Raw genomic sequence first — 21052 nt, forward strand, 5'->3', positions numbered from 1 at the left:
ACAGAGTGGAATAAACTGCCTACAAACCACATATCCAACAAAAGACTAGTATCTCAAGAATTCTCAAAACTCAACATTAAAACAAATACCTAGGGGCGCCTGGGTGGCTCAGGCGGTTAAACGTCCAACTTTCGGTTCAGGTCATGATCAAGCCTTCTGTGAGTTCGGGCCCCCCGTCAGGCTCTGTGCTGACAGCTCAGAACCTGGAGTCTGCTTCAGATTCTGTGTCTCCCTGTCTCTCTGCCCCTCCCCCACTCACGCTGTCTCCCTCTGTCTCTCAACAATGAATAAACACTTAAAAGTTTTGTAAATAATAAAAAAATTAAAAATTAAAAAAAATACCTAATTCAAAGACGGGCGAAAGAAATGAAGAGGCAGTTCAACAAAGTGGATATACACATGGCAAACAGGCATATGAAAAGGTGTTCAACATAATTAGCAATTAGGGAAATGCAAATTAAAAGCACAATGAGATATTACTATACACATTATCAGAATAGCTAAAATAAAGCAGTGACAATACCAAATGCAAGCTAGGATCTAAAGACACTCAAATCCTCACACACTGCTAGTGGGAATGTAAAATGGTGCAGGCACTTTGGAAAATCAAGTTTCACAGTTCTTCAAAAAGTTAAACATAGAGTGACCACATGCTCCAGCAATTCCAGAGCTAGGTATATACCCAAGAGAAATGAAAACCTATGTGCACACAAAAAACCTTTACACAATTGTTTGTAACAGCTTTACTTTTAATAGTCAAAAACTAGAAACCACCCAGATCTTCTTCACTGGGTGAATGACTAAACAAACTGTGGGACAGCTATACTATGGAATACCCCTCAGCAATAAAAAAGAACACACTACAGATACACCAGCTTGGATGAATCTCCAGGGAATTAATGCTGAGTGAGAAGCACCAGTTCCAAAAAGTTATATACTATATGATTTCATTTATATAGCATTCTTGAAATGACAAAATTATAAAAATGGAGGACAGATTAGTGATTGTCCGGGGCTAAAGAGGGGATGGAGACAGAAAGTGGTTGTGTCTGTAAAAAAGGCAATATGAGGGCTCTATAGTGATGGAAGTATTCTAAAACTTGACCTTGAAGACACAATATCAACATCTTGGTCATGATATAGTTAGTGTACTACAGTTTTGCCAGATGTTACCACTGCAGGAAACTGGGTAAAGGTACAAGGGATCTGTGTATTATTTCTAATGACTACATGTGAATCTACATTATCTCAAAATAAAAAGTTTAATTTTTTAAAAAGCTAATAATGTATATAGTCACATCCACATCTACCATTTAAAATGCTTCTAATAGGGGCACCTGGGTGGCTCAGTCAGTTAAGCATCCGACTTTGGCTCAGGTCATTATCTTGTAGTTCTTCAGTTCAAGCCCCATGTTGGGCTCTGCACTCACAGTCTGGAGCCTGCTTGGGATTCTGTGTCTCCCTGTCTCTCTCTGACCCACCCCCACTCACACTCTGGCTCTGGCTCTCTCTCTCTCTCTCAAATATAAATAAACACTAAAAATAAATAAAATAAAATGCTTCTAATAACCTATTTTTCTTTAGATTTCAAGAGTTCTTCTCATTTCATTTTCCTCTTACTTTTGCTACTCTAATGCCAAAAGACCTTCATTGTACCCTTCTTCCTTTCACATGTCAAGAAATTCTTTTACCTCATCAAAAACAAATTGCTTAGCTAGCTCCCTATTTCTTTCTTTCCTTTTTTTTTTTTTTGTTTTAATATGTTATGTCCTTCCCAAAATCAAACTCCATACTAAAAGTGTTTCATAACATAGATTCAGTCAAGCTCAGTATCTGCTGTTTTTATTTATTCATTTTGCTTGATAAGATCACATTTCATATCAATCCCTTTAGAGTTCTATTGTTTATTGGCACTAGAGCTATTCCAGTAAATGAAAGTTAGTTGCACTGTGACGATTCTTGCCTGCTTAGATGTTGCGCTGAATAATGTGTGTTTTCAAAGTTCTAAATTACAGGAAATAGAAGGGCGGTACAAAAACAAAAAAGCAAGCACAAATATGAGGAAAGAAACAAAAGTACAATTAGCAAAGAGAAAAACATAAGGAAGCAAGTTTCGAAAACAGAGATTGAGAACAATGGAAGCAAAGACACCTGGCTTGCGCACACAAGATGTCAGTGCCCCACTAGACAACATCATGGTGCCAAAAGATGTGCTTTCATCACAGAGTTTGTCATGTTCCAGTATATAAAAGCACAATCACATTAAAAGCCTGTGCTACTCCGCAGCTTTTTAATCAAAAACAAATATAGCAAAAGAGCCTGTAGTTTAATCCAAATCATCATTTTTGGCAAATGGTCTTGATCATTTATCTAACATACAACAGAACGTTTATCTAGCATACTAAACACTGGAAGCATCTAAATACTCAAAAAATGATAGAACTGCTCTAAAAAAATTTTTCATTATTGTCATTGTTTTTACTTTACTTTTGTTTTTATCTATGGATCAATCTGATTATCAAACCACAGTAGTGACTGAAGGTAATTTCACTACAGTGCAAGGTATATGTTAACGTGATTATCTTCAAGACTGTGAACAGCAGGCAGGTATTTTAACAGAGTTTGAAGCCACATGTATCATCAAAAATCACATTAAGGTAATCTAGCTGGTTGCACTGTGAGAATTCTTATTAACTTGGATATTTCGCTGGGTAATGCATGTTTTAAAGTTCTAAATTACAGTTATACAAATACATACTACATGCTTAAATGTCTTTTTTATCAATCATTGTGCTCTTGGAGTTACATGTCTCAATTTTTTTTAATTTATAAATCTAGAATGGTAGGTTCCATACATTCTAGGTAAATAGCCTCCTTAATAATGCATACATTTTCCAGACAGTATATTCCAAATTATATAGCTTAAGGCAAACATCTATGGTTACTTTATTCACTGGTAATTTTTTAAATAGCCAAGGCAGGTTGGTTATTTTTTAACATCAAATTTAAGATTGTTCTAAATAAAATCATCATGGACTTAGGGCGCCTGGGTGGCTCAGTCAGTTAAGTGTCCGACTCTCGATTTCAGCTTAGTCATGATCCCAGAGTCGTGGGATTGCGCCCTGCATCAGGCTCCACACTGACAGTGCAGAGGCTGCTTGGGATTGTCTCTCTCTCCCTCTCTCTCTGCCCTTCCTCCGCTCTCATCTGTGCGTGCATGCGCACGCTCTCCCTCTCTCTCTCTCAAAATAAATAAACTTAAGGGGCATCTGGGTGGCTCAGTCAGTTAACTGTCTGACTTCAGCTCAGGTCATGAACTCAAGGCTCGTGAATTCAAGCCCCATGTCAGGCTATGTGCTGACAGCTCAGAGCCTGGAGCCTGCTTCAAATTCTGTGTCTTCCTCTCTCTATGCCCCTCACCCACTCACACTCTGTCTCTCAAAAATAAATAAACATTAAAAAAATTTTTTTAATTAAAATCATTAATTTTTTTAAAAGTAGCATTTAAAAAATCATTGTGGATTTAACACCATTTATTTCAGTGCTAGAAAACATCCTAAATTATTTCTAAGGAAGAATCTTAGCCCTATCATAGGATACTCTCACTCTATTTCTTCTGTAGGAATAAGGGGGCTTACGTCAGCCTCTTCAACTTTTATAAAAAGGTACTGATCCAACCTCCAGCTGCTTTATTTACATTTATTTATTTGTTGGTTGGTTTGTTTGTTTGTTTGTTTGTTTGTTTGTTTTAAGTAGGCCTCATGCCCAGCACGGAGCCCAATGTAGGGCTTGAACTCACAACCCTGAGTTCAAGACCTGAGCTGAGATCAAGAGTCAGATCCTTAACCGACTGAGCCACCCAGGCACCCCTTGTTCATTTACTTCTAAAGCATATATAGCTCTGTACTTAATATAGGCAAGTGATTATTCAGAAAAATGGGCAAAAAAAAATATATAACTTTGTACTTACTGATACTCTTTAATTATCAAAAAACTTGACTATTAAAAATAGTATTTATGAAGAATTAACCAACATACATGCAATGCATATACTCTTCCATATCAGAAATCATGGAGACTGGATACATATGCATCTTACTAAGGAAAGGGAGATAGAGCTCATAACTTTCTGAAAGTGATCAATGATCAAAAAATAAAAGTGGGGGGCTGGATAATGTACTTTCAACTTCCACTATAGGTATTAAAACTCTGTGCCTTTATTAAGCCAAGACCAGCAGAGAACTGAATTCTTTTGGCTCCCTGCAGATCTGCCTTTACTAAATTGTATTTTGGTTATGCCATATGCTTTCACTAAAGGACAATATAAGAAACAGCCTGTCACATATTGCTGCATTTACTATATGGATATTAAAGTTACATTATACAGGGCCTTCTTTGTGAGGACATATGGGAGAAACAGTTCTCTGGTCTTACTCAGAACCAAGAATAGCTGTGCTTCTCCTTAAGTAACTACTTTTTAATTTTACAACACCATAACTCAAATAACAGTGCATGTCTCTTTTTTGCACTAGTTGCTGGAAAGCCCAGAGCCAAACTGATGGCCTACCTCCTTTACAAAATGTATAGGCCTTCAAATAGGAATCTTTTTTTTTTTTTTAATGTTTATTTATTTTTCAGAGACAGAAAGAGACAGCATGAGCAGGGGAGGGGCAGAGACAGAGGGAGACACAGAATCTGAAGCAGGCTCCAGGCTCTGAGCTGTCAGCACAGAGCCTGATGCGGGGCTCAAACTCATGGACTATGAGATCATGTCCTGAGCCAAAGTCGGATGCTTAACCGACTGAGCCACCCAGGCGCCCCCAAATAGGAATCTTTTAATTGCTCTCACTCTTGACTTCATAATCTTCTTCCTACCTTGTTTTTGTCTTACCCCAATTTCCTCACCACATCTATTATATGTACTTTGTAAATCACGTACATTTTTAGAAACTGTCTAATTCCTTTCTAGAACAAGGAGAGAATCAGAAAAAAGGAGAGATAAAGAATAGTCGATTGTCAATTAACCAGAATAAAAGATGACTAGTCAGATGTGACAGAAATAGTATTAAGTTACCTACAATTTAAGGGAAAGCATTTACCATTCTGCAGACATCTAGAAATGTAAAATATAATATAAATTTATAGATACACACCACAAATCTTTTTTTTTTAATAGTCAAAGTATTAAAATATTTCATTAATGTTGTCACTGAATTCTCCTTCACTTGAAGACTGGAACAAAGTCCATGCAATATGGTCAGACTTCAAGCAAACTGTCATATTTGTTTTCCAAATATTTCAGCAAATACTACTGCATCACAAAAATGCCTTTACTCTTCTTTCCCACAGCCATAGCACGAATCTCTAAGAAATAACCTATTAATCACCTCAGGTCTCAAGTGTTTAAGCTCAGCTCTGCATGAACTCAGTTTTTATTTTTACTAAGTCTTTCCATCCCACCCCTGCCTTTTCTGCTATTTCCTCCAAGCAAATTTACATTGTCATCATTGCTCAGCATCTCAATCCCGATTCACACATTTCATAGATCAGCCAGTCACTGATTTTATTTATTCAAGTTGCCTTCATCAGAAAGCTTCGCTAAGGCACATGATTAAAACAATTGCTGTATCATTGGCAAATGCTACAAATTACCAACTTCAATGACATAAAGAATCAGAAAATCTTTGCTTCCTTCAATGACCTAATTAATATTCATATATATTATGTTCCAAATTAAAACTATGTCATAGATGTCATCTAAATTTCTAAACTGCTTCCAAAACCATACTAAATAATTGCCCTTATCAATTACTTTTTGCAATAAATTCATACACTAGTTGTGTTGATGCTGGAAATTATGTAAACATGTGAAGAGATGCATCATACTTTAAGGTAAATAATTTATTAAAACATTGACAACTTCTGATTTGCTAAGAATTTTATTTGTATATAAAGCGGCCTTATCTAATAATGTTACTGCATTTCCCCCAAAATCTTCTGATTTCAAATTATCAGTCTCCTGATAGAAGATTTTTTTTACTCTTTCAAAATGTCTGCTTATTCATATACCTTTATGACTTAAAATAATGAAAAGGCAAGTTTGAAGCTTTCACTCCTTAAAAAACAATGGTTTCTTTTAGTAACCAAAACTCATTGCATTTTGTATACTCCTGCTGTATTTAAGCAAAGCATAACAATGAAAGGTTCTTTACTGATGCTCTTAAGTCAAAGAAAAATGCCAACTTTATAGAAAAATAAGCAAAGGAGACAGACAATACACACATACACACACACACACACACACACACAAAGATATACAAAAAGCCTTTTAAACATATGAAGAGATGTTCAGCCTCACAATAAACTACAAATGATAACTACACAGAAATACCATTTATCATTTATTACACTGGCGAAAAATCAAGTCGAATGCACACTTTGTTGAAAAAACTATGGAGAAATGAGTAATATCATAGAATGCTAGAGGGAGAACAAAATGATCCAACCTCTAAAAGGTATAATACCTACCAAATTACATACATACTCATCAGTCTACCCAACGATCATTCTTCTGGGAATTTACCCTACAGATAAAGTATGAAAAGTACAGTAAGAAATGACCAATGTTCAAGGTTAATGATTGCTGCATTATTTTGCCTAGCAAAAGACTAGAAATAACCCAACTAAACAGAAATAGGAGACTGGCTGAATAAACCACAGTATATTCACATGATGGAATACTATGTAGCTGTAACAAAAAAAAATCAGGAAAATCTCTGCATATGGGTATGGATACACCATCTGAAGAGTAAAAAAACAAGCTGCAGAACTGTATATATAGCACACTACTTATTGCATAAAAGGGGGAAAAATAAAATTATAAATGCTTAGTTTTGCATTAAAAACACAATGAAAGTGGGGCGCCTAGGTGGCTCAGTCGCTTGACGTTTGACTTAGGCTCAGAGCCTAGAGCCTGCTTCAGATACAGTCTCACTGTCTCTCTCTCTCTCTCTCTCTCTCTCTCTCTCTCAAAAAAAAACAAACATGAAAAGGATAAACAACAAACTAGTAAAATAAGGAAACAGAGGGAATGGGAGAAAAGATATATTTATTAGGTCCATGATTCTTATCCTTTTCTTTCCATTTTTTGAATAAAATATTTCAAGCCCGGACAAATAAGGATAATTCATCTATTTGTATTTTATCTCCAAAGTTGTATCTCCAGGAGATCAGTTCCATCAGCATTATATATGAGATCTGACAACTAATAAACTCTTGGTATTCAACAAAGGAATGGCTGACAAAGACTATCCTCCCATTTATATTCTCTCTCTGATTACTGTTGTGTAGTTTGAATCTAATTAATCAGATAACACATCAGAATAACCTTCCCCTGGAAGAACTTCAATGAAAATTTTTGTTTATTTAGCCCAAATAAAATCAGACACAGAGTCCATTGCTAACTGAACCAAATCACTATTGTCTTATCAGCTACAAGAGGGCTTTTTTAGTTTTTCATTTTTCTAATTTGCTTAACGATTCAATGACATTATTAAAATAAAACCTAACTTCTCTTTATGAAACCACAAAAACTCATTCTCCTATTCCGTATGGTAATGAAATTTATTTAATGCCACCCATCCCCTTTCTCCCATATGTATAATTCTAATCCTAATCTCTCTCTCTCAAAAATAAGTAACATTTTTAAAAATTTTAATTATATGTACTTCCAAAAAATAAATACATCTCATAAATTGAAGTTTTCCAGATTTTCAGCAGTTTTGTTTTCTCTCAAAAGGCTAGACACGTTTTTTAAGACAGTTAATCCACAAACCAGTTCATCAGCCCCAGATAATTAACAGTTTGTGGTACAATTCTTGTATCCTATTCTTTCAATAAATATTTATTGAGCACCAACTATATGCCAGGCACCCTTTTAGATTCCCAGGATACAGCAGCAAACAAAAGAAAGAAAATCTCTCCCCTCCTGGAAAACAAATTCTAGTGGAGAAGCCTATGTGTCAGGCAGTAGTTTAAGTGCTATGAAGAAAAATAAAGTTCCTCTCCTTCTAGTCCCTGTATCAATAAATGGCAACCACCATTCACCCAGTTACTTAAGCAAGAGCCTTGGAATCATCCTTAATTCTTCTCTTCTTTAACACCCAAAATTAATCCAACATTTTGGCTCTACTTTCAAGATATATTTTAAATCCACCTACTTTTCATCACCTTCTCCCCAACACCTTATTGCATGCCACAGCCACCTCCTGCCTGTTATTACTGCAAATACCCCTTGACTGATTTCTGTTTCCTCTCTTACTCCATCTCCACACAGCATCCAGAATGTTCCTTGTTTAACCTAATTCAGAGCATGTCACTCTGCCGCTCAAAACTCTCCTATACCTCTTAGTCTACATGATCTGGACCCTGACTAACCTCCTACCATCACCTCCCCCCATTACGCTTCTCCTGAGAGCTTTCACGCAACTGTGCCCTCCATCTGGAAAAGACTTCTCCTGGAGAGCCACATGGCTTGCTCCTTCATTCTGTTCAAAGCTTTGCCACAGTAACCTTTTCTAAACACCTAATTGAAAACAATACCCCATCATGTGAAACACTAATCACTAAATAGCATTACTTTATGCATCTGTTTGTTTGTTTATTCTTGTGAGTGCTCCACTAGAATGTAAGGTCCATAAGGGCAGGAACTCATTGGATTTGTTCTCTGCTGTACCCCAGAGGTGGTAAGAACATCCAGTGCTTAAATGTTGCTCAATTAATATTTGTTGAATGAGTAAATTCATGAATAAAGCCACTAAAACAATATAGCTATATAATGTATAACCATGCACAAAACTGTATATAACCTATTAACTGGAAAACCAAGATAAAACATGATGGTACTCTTCTAATACCTAATGTAATAAAATATATATGGAAAAAGCCAAAAAGAAATATGCAAATCTAAGAGTTTAGACAGGGTGGTAGGAGTAAGTTTTTACTGTCTGTTTCTTATTTTTAAAAATCATATTACATTTTGGGGCGCCTGGGTGGCTCAGTCGGTTGAGCGTCTGACTTCGGCTCAGGCCGTGATCTCGCGGTCTGTGGGTTCAAGACCCGCATGGGGCTCTGTGCTGACAGCTCAGAGCCTGGAGCCCGCCTCGGATTCTGTCTCCCTCTCTCTGCCCTCCCCCACTCATGCTCTGTCTCTCTCTCCCTGTCAAAAATAAACTTTGGAAAAAAAAAATCATATTACATTTTTAAAAAATAAGAAATAAAAATCACATTACATTTATAATTGAAATATAAAAATATTACTTTTAAAAGGGAGCTATTATTAAAAAATAAGCAATCAGCAATGAGAGATAATTTCTTTCTCCTCATTGTCAAGGAGGGAGTATATCAGAATCACCTGAGGGGCTCCTATAACTTTGTTTCCTGTCTTTTCCTCCATTCTCCACTCCATCCCAAAATAATTATTTTGATAGGTCTGATTGATTATTGATGAATATTATATCCCTCAAATAGGTGAGTGCAAGCAAAAAAAAAAAAAAAAAGACCAGCAGCCACTAAACTAACATAACTCCCAAAATAGACTTAAGGCCACAAAGCAAACTCAAAGGTAACAGGCAGAAGATGACTCATATTATGTGAGTGACTACTACATGGCAGGTACCGTGAAAAATGCTTTATCTCATTTTTTTTTAATACTGTCCCTGCAATGTACATGGTATCATCTCCATTTTAACAGAAGAGAAAAATGTGCCCACTTGGGTGGTCAGTTGCTTATAAAAATAATTAACTGCTTACAGAGGTCCACGCATGTGCCAATAATGATAACACATCGTGAACCAAAGATTATGATTAGCTGGCTTTTGTACAACTTAGATAATGGGGGAGGGCAGACAATGGAAAACAAAGCCATGTGGCCAAAGGCACAGAGGTAGCAAATGAGGAAAACAGGTCCCCATATTTAATTATCAAATGACTTTAAGCGAAACAGTTTTTGAAAACATCACCCAATTTGTTTCCTGTAAGAACCGAATTTACAACTTAGTTAAATAAGCAAGATTAAAAAAAAAAAAAAAATTGTTCCTAGACCAATAGTATAGATTTCTAACAAAGTATATAAAGCAACAGTCTAGAAGGAAAGCACAAGAAAAAAATAAAAAATAGATACACTGGACTACAAAGTAATTTTTTAAGCTTATTTATTTATTTTCAGAGAGAGAGCGTGAGGGAGAGAGGGGCAGAAAAAGAGGGAAAGAGAAAGAATCTCAAGCAGGCACCACACTATCAGCATGGAGTCTGACGCAGGGCTCAAACCCCAAACCGTGAGATCATGACCTGAGCCAAAATCAAGAGTCAGATGCTTAACCAACTAAGCTACCCATGCGCCCCTGGACTACATAAAAATTTAACTTCTGTGCAGCAAATGATACCATCAAGAAAATGAAAAGACAACTCACAGAATGTAAGAAAATATTTGCAAATCATGTATCTGGTAAGAGATTTATTTATATCTAGAATATAAAAGAACTCCTACAATTCAACAATAGAAAGACAAACCAATTAAAAACTGAGTATGAGTAAAGGATCTGAATAGACTTTTCTCCAAAGAAGATACAAACAAATGACTAATAAGCACATGAAAAGATTAGCCATTAGGGAAATGCAAATCAAAACTACAGTGAATTGCAGCTTCAAACCCACTAGGATCCTAGCATTAAAAAAAAAAAAAAAAAAAAAAAATCATAACAAGTGCCGACAAGAATGTGGAGAAACTGGAACCCTCATGAATTGCTGGTGGGAATGTAAAATGGTGCTGTCATTTTGGAAAACAGCTTGGCAGTTCCTCAAAATGTTAAACATGGAGCATCATATGACCCAGAAATTCTACTCCTAGGTATATGCCCAAGAGAAATAAAAACATATGTCCACACAAAAATTAGTACGCTTCATAGAAGCATTGTTCTAACAGCCCCCAAAGGAAACCTAAATGACAATCAACTGAATAAATAAAATGTGGTATATCCATATAATACAATTCAGTATTGCTGAATACTACTCAGCAATAAACAGAAATGAAGTACCAATACAAGCTACCACATGGATGTGCCCTGAAAACTTGCTATGTCACCAAAAAAAAAAAAAAAAAAAGAAAAAGAAAGAAAAAAAGTGATGAAAATGTTCTAAAACTAAATTGTGGTAATGTTTATACAGTTCTGTGAATATGCTAAAACCAGTGAAATGTATATTTTAAATGGGTGAACTGTTTGGAATATTAATTATATCTCCATAGAGCTGTATTTTTACAGGCAGTATATTTCACTGCTAAATTTAAAAGCTTAAAAACAAAATCTTAAATAGCAGTTAAGACTGAATGTTGGGGCCCTGAGTGGCTCAGTCAGTTAAGCATCAACTTGATCTGAGCTCTAGTCTTGATCTCAGGGTCGCTGGCCATGAAGCCTACTTTAAAAAAAAAAAAAAAAAAAAGACTGAATGTTAATTGCTGGTATCCAAAGAGCAAAATTAGAAAATGACTTCTCCTGAATGTTATATGAAAGTGATATTATATGAAGTGATATGAAAGAAGACTAGAAATATAGAGATGGGATTTGAAATATGAAAATGTGGAGCTACTGTTCTTGAGTGATTTCTGATCAATATTTTAGTATTAGCAGTACAGAGCAGGAATCAATATCATTTTAAAAGCAAGACAGGCCCTAATATCTTATGGGCCTCTTTCCTCATCTGCAAATTAGGACTTGCAGCTAACGAAATAATTTTTAAGATAAAGACAGAGAAGAAAGAGATGGCTGCTTTCCCAAAAGAATTTGCTGGGCAACAGCCTCTATATGTGCAGATATGCTTGGGCCTTTCAGAATACAATGAAAAAGGAGAGGCACTCTCCCTTATGGTATATGGAAACTGACTACCATTGCATTCACTGTTCAAGATTAAAATAAGGATAAATATAAAATGAAAAAGTCAAGCTACTCTGGCTTCGCAAACCAAAAGGAGTAGGATTGGAAGAATAATTTGGTATCACAGAAGGGAAAGAAAGTAAGTCATGATGCACAAGTAATAGTTGGCAAAGGAAAGAGTCTGGTTAAGCAATGTAGCTAAATGGATTTTTGTGAAGAGCAGGAACTGTAGGGATGGCTATAATCTTATACCTTATTATCTTATATCTGCTACCAATTCACTGTTATTGTCTGTTCCTTAGTTCCTCTTCAGTTACAAAACCTAATTCAGGAACAGCTAAGAATCTGGTGCTTTAGAAATACTACTTCAAAAGATGTAAGAAATAGAAAGGACTACGATGAGGGGAAGAGGCATATGAGATTAACAGTTGAGGGTAGAGTTCAGGAAGAGAGCCTACTGCCTTAAATATATTTAATGACTGCGATGGAAAAGGAAAGGAGGTAATAATGATGGAGGTGCATCCAGGGTAAGGCATGGGCTCTGAAACATCAAGTCTGTGCATGCTGCTGCCTGTAAATGGGATAAGGGGAAAAAATGAGATCATCCTCTATGAATATGGACAGGAACAATGTAGACTAAAGACAAAGACAGTGGGTATTAGTACTTGATTTACAGAATGTCAAGTGATTGAATGTTTGCGGATGATAGTAAGATTTAGGGTTATCTGCCAAAGACAGGATGAGGCCAAAAATGAAGAGCCCCTACTAATGATCCAGGGAGTCCGGAAAAGCAACTAAAACTGGTAGGCTAGTGCCTTAACTCTCAAACCCCCCCCCTTTTTTTTTTAATGTTTTATTTATTTTTGAGAGAAAGAGAGAAAGAGCGTGAGCAGGGGGGGAGCAGAGAAAGAAGGAGACACAGACTCTGAAGCAGTCTCTAGGCTCTGAGCCATCAGTACAGAGCCTGATCCGGGGCTCGAACCCACCAACCACGAGATCATGACTTAAGCCGGAGTCGGATGCCCAACCAACTGAGCCATCCAGGAGCCCCTCAAACCCTTTTTTTTTTTTAAACCATGTCCCCTTTGGGCAAAAGATCCCTTCATCCACCTACCCCCACAAAACCCCACTTTCCAGTGGAAAAATAATTCAGTAATAATAATAAAGTGAATTTTAGGGAGAAAAGGTAATGTATTTTAATCCTAATGCATATATCCTGAATCAATACACTAGAAAGTTACAGGCCAAAATTTGGCTGAACAAATATGCATATGATTCAGTGGAGAATTAACACAATAAATCACAACAAACTATACTGACAACACTAAATTAAAGTCACTTATCATATAAACCAAGGACAGCAATTGAAAACCACAACCAACTCAAGACAATATTAATGGTGTTCTGATAAAGAACCCTTCTTTAAAACTCTAGCAATCCCAGATGCTCCAGTGGGAACTTTGCTTGGCTCAGTAGCCAAATATCTTAGTTAAATACTGAAACAGCATCCTCAGTAACTCCAGTAACATTTTGTGTTATAAAAACCAAATATTAATAATCGATAGTAACACACTTAGAATACTGATAAGCAGTCTGCAGTTTTTATAAAAGTAAAGATAATGAAATAAGGATCATTCACCCTTAAGAGCTCAAGAAAATGGGAAAAGAAAGCAGTATGATGGTCATGATCCCAATGCAATGAAGGACAAAGGCAAACTACTAAAGATGGTCATGACCAGAGATGGCACAGAGAGAAGTAGGCTACCATTGTGCCCTGGAGAAGAAAGATGTGCAGGTGGAGATAAGGAGTAGACTCTCCAGCCTGCCCCTCCTTCAAACACTCTTTCATGAGACAACTCTCCCTATGAAAACAAAACAAAACAAAACAAAAAAACAACAAGCAGTGAGTAATAACTCCTTTGAAGGGAGAAGTAGTGCCCCAAGACTGTGCAAGGTGGGTAGAATTATCTGTCTACTGACTGCATGAAGATCAGGAGGTACAACAGGAAGGATGAAAATGAGTAAGTTCCAGGGCACTAGTAAACTGAGGGGAAAGGGAAAAGTGGTTGGAAATTGGATCTGGTGAATAATTAACAGGAAGTATAGTATACAATAATCACCAATTGAGACATAACAAAAAAGGTTAAGAATGCAGACCCTGGATCCAGAGAGCCTGAGTAGGAATCACTACTCCCCTACTTTATTTTCTCTGTGACCATGAGCAAGTCACTTAACCTTTCTGTGCCTCACCTGTAAAATGAGGATAATAACAGTACCTAATAGGATTGTTCTGCAGTTTGAAAAAGTTTCACTTGTAAATTGCTGAATACAATTTCTTGCACTGTACATAGTAAGTGGTACCCAAGTTTTGTTAAATACACTAAGCTGAGGTAGGTGGAGTTTGTTTTGACATTTACAAATAGAATGGGGGTGAGAGGGCAAAGTAATGGTATGGGGGGGGTGGGCAGAAGGGGTGACAACTTTTTCTCAGCGATGAGACTACCTTGAGGCTGCACCTTTGGAACAGGTCGTCTTACTAACAGGGTTCAACAAGTACCCGCTACCCAGAGAGGGGCGCGGGTTGAGGGAAACTTCCTTCCAGGCCTAAGATTTTCAGAAACTCATTTCTGAGAAGTGGTTGTGATTTTATGGAGCCAAGAGTGTAATTTCCCATCATCAGACTGTGACTGAATTTGTTTTGTCCGTAGAGCAGGACTTAGGTCTAGGACAGGATGGGGTCTGAGTCGGAGAGGAAGGGTGATGTCCCCAGGGGGAAGATCTGCTAAAAGCCACCATCTGCCGGGCGCGCTCTAGTCGCCCAGCTCAGGGCCGGCCTCGGAGGCAGAACCAAGGCTGCCCCAGCCTGGAGGAAGGCAAGAGGAGCCTCCGGAGTAACTGGGCTGTGGGCGTCGGCGGTCGAGTAGGGACCCCATGTCCGGGCTGTGGAGGGAGACCCGCCTTGCCCAGGGTGGAGGTCGCTCGCCGGGATCCCCGAAACGGGAGGCTGGCGCTGGCCCTGCGGGCGGCCGGCCAGGCACACAGCCCCGAAGGAGCCTGGCCCCCGTCCAGCCCGAACCCGCCCGTCGGTGGCCCCGGTCCCCGGGGGGTACCTGAGGGTGGGCCCGATGCAGGCCGTGTCGGTGCTCTCGATCTCTCGCAGGATCCGCTCGTGCTCTGCCGCTGTCTCCAGGCTCTCCGCCTCCGCCATCTTACCCCTCTCCATAGATTGGGGGCGCCAGGCAGTGCGTCCCCTCCTTCAGCCCCGCTCACCTTTCGTTCCCTCTCTCACCCTAGGCTCCAGAACCTCCCCGGCCTCCGGCTACCCGCAGGACGACCCCTCCCTCGGGCTCGGCACGCCCCCTTGCATCACCGCGTCCGCCGACGTCCCACGCAATGCCCGCTGGGACTTGTAGTTCACTAGGCAACGATCGCCTGAGCCCCGCTCATTTATTCTTTGAATCCACAAATACGTGTTGAAAGCTCCACTATAAGCCAGGAACAGTTAAAGATACCGCATGTGCAATGGTGATCAAGTTAGGAAATGACACTGATTCTACAGCTTCTTCTTTAAGGCCCTTGCTACAAAGTGCACAAGGCTCTAGACACTCAAATAATAAAAGACAAAATGGGTTTCCGCAGGCAGCGATCTTACAAGCTTTAAAAGGGGGTGGGAGGGGGGTTGGAGAATCCCCAAACTAAGATAAGATAGAATGTGGCTGTAAGCCAGTTAAGCTTACTCGTGTAAATCGAGTTCAGGGCTACTTCTGGCTATGAAGGATTCATAGAAAGGTTGGGTCTGGTAGTTTAAAAGTTGTGACTAGAAGGTGTTAGGAGTGCCCAGAAAGCCAAGAAAAACTTCATATGCACTGGCGTGTAGAGAAGCAGTAGTAAAAGATGGGGTTGCAAATGCACCCTGAAGAGAAATACTGGGCTGAGAAATTGTGTACCTTACTCTGATGGTTACACTTGGTCAAACAACCAATTGCATCTGGAACACTTGTAAACTTTTTTTTTTTTTTTAATACAGACTAAAGGTGTAAACCCTCTGAACATCCTGATCCAGGGATTTGCATTCAATAAATCACCCAGGTTAGAATTTTAAAATCATATTTATTGATCACTGCTTCAGTTTTTATGTAAGACAATGAATGAGAATCCACCCAAGGTTTTAAAGAAGAGTGACACGATCAGAACCTTGACGTTAGGAAATGTGATCAAGAGCAATTGTGCAACATGAGCAGAGACAAAACTTGGAGGGGCACCTGGGCGACTCAGTCAGTTAAGTGCCGGACTCCTGATTTGGGCTCAGGTCATGATCTCATGGCTGGTGGGATCCAGCCTGGTGTTAGGCTCTGAGCTGACAGCACAGAGCCTGCTTGGGATTCTCTCCCCCTCCCCTTCTCTCTCTTTCTCTTTCTTGCTCTCTCAAATCAAATAAACTTAAAAAAAGATAAATTTTAAAAAATAAAAAATAAAATTAAAAAAAATGGGAATGCAAGCTGGTGCAGCCCCTCTGGAAAACAGTATGGAGGTTCCTCAAAAAAATAAAAATAGAACTACCCTACGACCCAGCAATTACACTACTAGGCATTTATCCAAGGGATACAGGTGTGCTGTTTCGAAGGGACACTTGCACCCCAATGTTTATAGCAGCACTATTAACAACAGCCAAAATATGGAAAGAGCCCAAATGTCCACCGATAGATGAATGGATAAAGATGATGTGGCACATATATACAATGGAGTATTACTCTGCAATCAAAAAAAAAATGAAATCTTGCCATGTGCAACTACGTGGATAGAACTGGAGGGTATTATGCTAAGTGAAATTAGTCAGAGAAAGACAAAAATCATATGACTTCACTCATATGAGGACTTTAAGAAACAAAACAGATGAACACAAGGGAAGGGAAACAAAAATAATATAAAAACAGGGAGGGGGACAAAACAGAAAAGACTCATATATGGAGAACAAACACAGGATTGCTGGAAGGGTTGTGGGAGGGGGGATGGGCTAAACGGGTAAGGGCCACTAAGGAATCTACTCCTGAAATCATTGTTGCACTATATGCTAACAAATTTGGATATAAATTTTAAAAAATAAAAAATAAAATTTAAAAAAAGAAAAGAAAATTTGGAGATAGCTGAATGCTGTAAGAATTTTAAGGCCTAATCCAGGGAGGTGGCAATGAGAATGAAAGAGAATAAATGGAAAAAAGTAGAACTGTCATGATTTACTAGATATGGGGATGGAGGACCTTGGGTATCACTCCACAGTTCGGAGCAAAGTGACTGGGAGAATTGTTTGCCATCAGCAACAAAAAAAAGGCATGCAAGAACCAAACTGGAAGTTGAGGCCAAATCATTTCTGCTCCACACATGCACCCAATGTTTATAGCAGTGCTTTCAACAATAGCCAAATTATGGAAAGAGCTCAAATGTCCATTGACTGATGAAGGATAAAGAAGATACACACACATACACACAATGGAATATTACTTGGCAATCAAAAAGAATGAAGTCTTGCCATTTGCAACGATGTGGATGGAGCTAGAGTGCATTATGCTAAGCTAAGTGTATTAGAGAAGGACAAGTATCATATGATTTCACTCCTATGTGGAATTTAAGAAACAAAACACATGAACATAGGGGAAGGGAAGGTAAAATAAGATAAAACAGAGAGGGAAGTAAACCATAAGAGCCTCTTAAATACAGAGAACAAACTGAGGGTTGCTGGAGGGGAGGTGGTTGAGGGGATGGGTTAAATTGGTGATGGGCATTATGGAAGCCACTTGTTGGGATGAGCACTGGGTGTTATATGCAGGTCATGAATCATTTCTACTGAAACCAATACTACACTGCATGTTAACTAAGTTGAATTTAAATAACTTATTAAAACATAAAGAAAACTTAACTATTATATGACATAAAAAATAAATAAAAATAATAAATAAATAAAAATAAATCATTTCTGCTCCAGCCATATGCCATGAATTATTTATGATGCAATCATTAGAGAGAAAAAGAAAACACTCTGTATTCTGTATAGATACGAAACTATCTCCAAATTGTCGGGTTGAGCAAAGCATGTCGGGAAAAAGCAAAGCATGAAACAGTATAGAGAATATGTTTTCTATTTTTTGAGAAGAATAAATATTTATATATATGCTTACATATATACATGAAATATGACATAGAATATCCCTGAAAAGATACCCAAGAAACTGTTAACAGTAGTGGTAGCCAGGAGAGGGATCGGAAGGAAGGGGGCTGAAGTAAGAGAAAGATCATTTTTAATTATGTATGCACTCTTGGAATTCTTTCCTTTGTGCATATATTGCTTTTTTTCAGTAAAAATGGTAGTTATTAACTGAAAACACATTTTAAAAATAAACAAATAGTGAGGAGAATGAGTTACAAGTCCTGGTGTTTGCCAAGAAATGAGCAAGTTGCCAAACCTGTCTGTTTCTAGATAATCTCTGGCTGTCCTCATTTTATTTAATTACTCATGCTTAAACAACCCCAGACAGATGTAGGAGGGGCAGGGAAAGTATGGAGCCTTTCATATTTCTAAAGATCCCTTAAAATACATGACAGACGGTCCCTTCAGCATTTTAGCATCTCGCTCAGCAAAAAACTTTTTGTCCATCACAGGAAGAAGACTGGTATGCAGACCGGATAGGTATAGTAGTGATTAAACTAGCTTCTGCTACTGTCAGCAGCTTTTTTGAGGCCCCACTGAATCCAGAGATCTGTTACCAGCAAGGGTGTCTGGAGTGAGGGGTGTACAAAAGCTCCAGTGAAGACAGGCTGCCTAATCTGAATGCCTGCTAAATAGAGAGAATGTCAGGTCAGCATGGAATGACCAGAAAAGCACTCAACTAAGACTCGGGGGGCCTTTAATTCAGTTCCAGCACTGGTAGTTAAAAATGTATTCAGCACTTTCTGTGCACCAGTCTCAACACACAAAGTAATCACTTCACATACATCATTAAATTCTTACAGTAATCCTTTGCAGTAGATATCATGTATCCCAATTTACAGATGAGAAAGCTGAGAGATTAGGTAATACCTCAAGTCTCACAGCTAGTAAATGCTGAAACTGGTATTCATACTTAAGTGCACCTGATTCCAAGACCCATTTCCTGACCACTTGGCCATGCCATCTCACCCATACCCTCCACTGCCACGAGTTTATGAGTGACCTTACTCAAATCACTCAAAGTCTCTCTGCATCTGCATCCACATCAGTATAATGAATCGTATAATTTCTCAGCCCCCCTCCAAATCACCTTGAAGACCTCTTCACAGAGCTACCTTCAGGGAAATGCAAATCAACCGTTACACGGTTTGTCTGAGAGTTTTTTTTCAGATTGTCACAAATCAGCAAACCGTTTCTAATAAATGTACTGAAAAACATCCGCATATAAGTGGACCTGCACAGTTCAAACTCATGTTGTTCCCGAGTCAACTGTATGAATACATGACCCCACATTGTTTCTGTCATACTGTGTGATCTGAAGCAGTGGCAATACTAACAGCTACCATTTATTAAATACCTGCCAGATTCCGGGGGGGGGCCTGGGTGGCTCAGTTGGTTAAGCATCTGGCTCTTGATCTCAGCTCAGGTCATGATCTCACAGGTTGTGGGTTCGAGCCCCACACTGGGCTCTGAGCTGACAGCACAGAGCCTGCTTGGAATTCTGTCTCCCTCTCTCTGCCTCTCTCTCTCAAAATAACTAAATAAACTTTAAAAAAAAAAAAAAACACTTGCTAGGTTCTAGGAACATGATATGATTTCTCTCATTCACTCCTCACAGTCATCCTGCTATGAGACAAAAATTGCCGTCTCCATTTTAATGTTTTTTTATTTCTTTTTGAAGGAGAAAGAGAGACAGAGCATGAGCGGGGCAGGAGCAGAGACAGAGGGAGACACAGAATTCGAAGTAGGCCCAAGCTCTATGCTGTCAGCACAGAGCCCGAGACGGGGCTCAAACTCACGAACCGTGAGATCATGACCTGAGCCGAAGTTGGACGCCCAACCGACTGAGTCACCCAGGCGCCCCTGCCATCTCCATTTTAATGATGAGAAACGGAGGCCCAGTGTGGTTAAATAACGTACCCAGGTCAGATGGTAAATAACTAAGTGACAGACTGAGGTTAGGAGTCAGGCCTAACCTCAAAGCTCATACACTTTTTCTACTGTTTTTACTGGTTTATTTTTTTTATTTTTTTTTTTTTTAACGTTTATTCATTTTTGAGACAGAGAGAGACAGAGCATGAACAGGGGAAGGTCAGTGAGAGAGGGAGACACAGAATCTGAAACAGGCTCCAGGCTCTGAGCTGTCAGCACAGAGCCCGACGCAGGGCTCGAACTCACAGACCGAGAGATCATGACCTGAGCCGAAGTTGGACGCCCAACCGACTGAGTCACCCAGGCGCCCCTGTTTTACTGGTTTTCAAGTCTGTCTGTCCACCTGTACCATGAGCTCCTTGGGGACAGGGGCTTGCCCCAGCTGATAGCTCACCCCACACGACCTACCATGTCTTGGGTACAGAGCCTCAGTGCTCCTTCTTTCTGTCTCTCTGCACAGTCCTGAGGTACAATTCTATGCCGGCAGGAGGGTGAAGGAAAAGAACAATAATTGAACAGCCGATGAAAGCAGCTCAGCCCCTAGGGCTCTCTTCATCATCATGTTTGCTGCTCCCGCCTCTTTAGGGGCTGTGAGGAGGCCTCCCTGGAGTCTGAGCTCACTGGGTCCCCTGGGCAGTGATGTCACCCTCCTGCTCTGCCAGACCCTTGAGGTCACAATCATACTGACATCACCCATGTTTCCATAGGGCTTAGTAAGGAACTGCGACCTCGTCCACATGCTCCTGCCTGAGACAACTTCTGTCATCATGATTTTGGGGGGTCTTTTCCTTTGCCCAAAGGTCTCATTTCATGTGTGAGCAGCTTTTCTTCCTCTCACCCTAATCTGCCTGTCCCTGAAAATGGTAAGCTTCACTCACTACTTTGCTCTACACATACACTGCCTGGAATCTCTGACACACCAACATAACACAGGAAACACAGGGAATTAAAAAAAAAAAAAAAAAAAAAAACTTCCCCAATGATCTTGTCA

The 21052-nt window shown here is 39.1% G+C and overlaps 1 protein-coding gene across 16 annotated transcripts in view; it reads right to left on the reverse strand.

Moving 5' to 3' along the window:
- EXOC6B (exocyst complex component 6B) overlaps positions 1–20637 on the reverse strand; it is a 612462-nt gene extending 591825 nt beyond the window's left edge. For 14 of the 16 annotated variants that reach the window (XR_006200773.1, XR_006200772.1, XM_042932666.1 and 11 more), the window contains exon 1: positions 15038–15256. Coding sequence is in view for 13 of the 16 variants with exons in the window: in XM_042932666.1 (XP_042788600.1) it covers positions 15038–15150 (113 nt within the window). In the remaining 3 variants the exon portion in view is untranslated. Of the gene's footprint in view, positions 1–6528; positions 6585–15037; positions 15257–20469 lie in introns of those variants that run through there. The other 2 variants (XM_042932662.1, XM_042932668.1) reach the window with 2 other exon arrangements.
- Positions 20638–21052: the final 415 nt, after the last annotated feature.

Source organism: Panthera leo, chromosome A3 (assembly GCF_018350215.1).
Source record: "Panthera leo isolate Ple1 chromosome A3, P.leo_Ple1_pat1.1, whole genome shotgun sequence".
Taxonomy (NCBI): Eukaryota; Metazoa; Chordata; class Mammalia; order Carnivora; family Felidae; genus Panthera; species Panthera leo.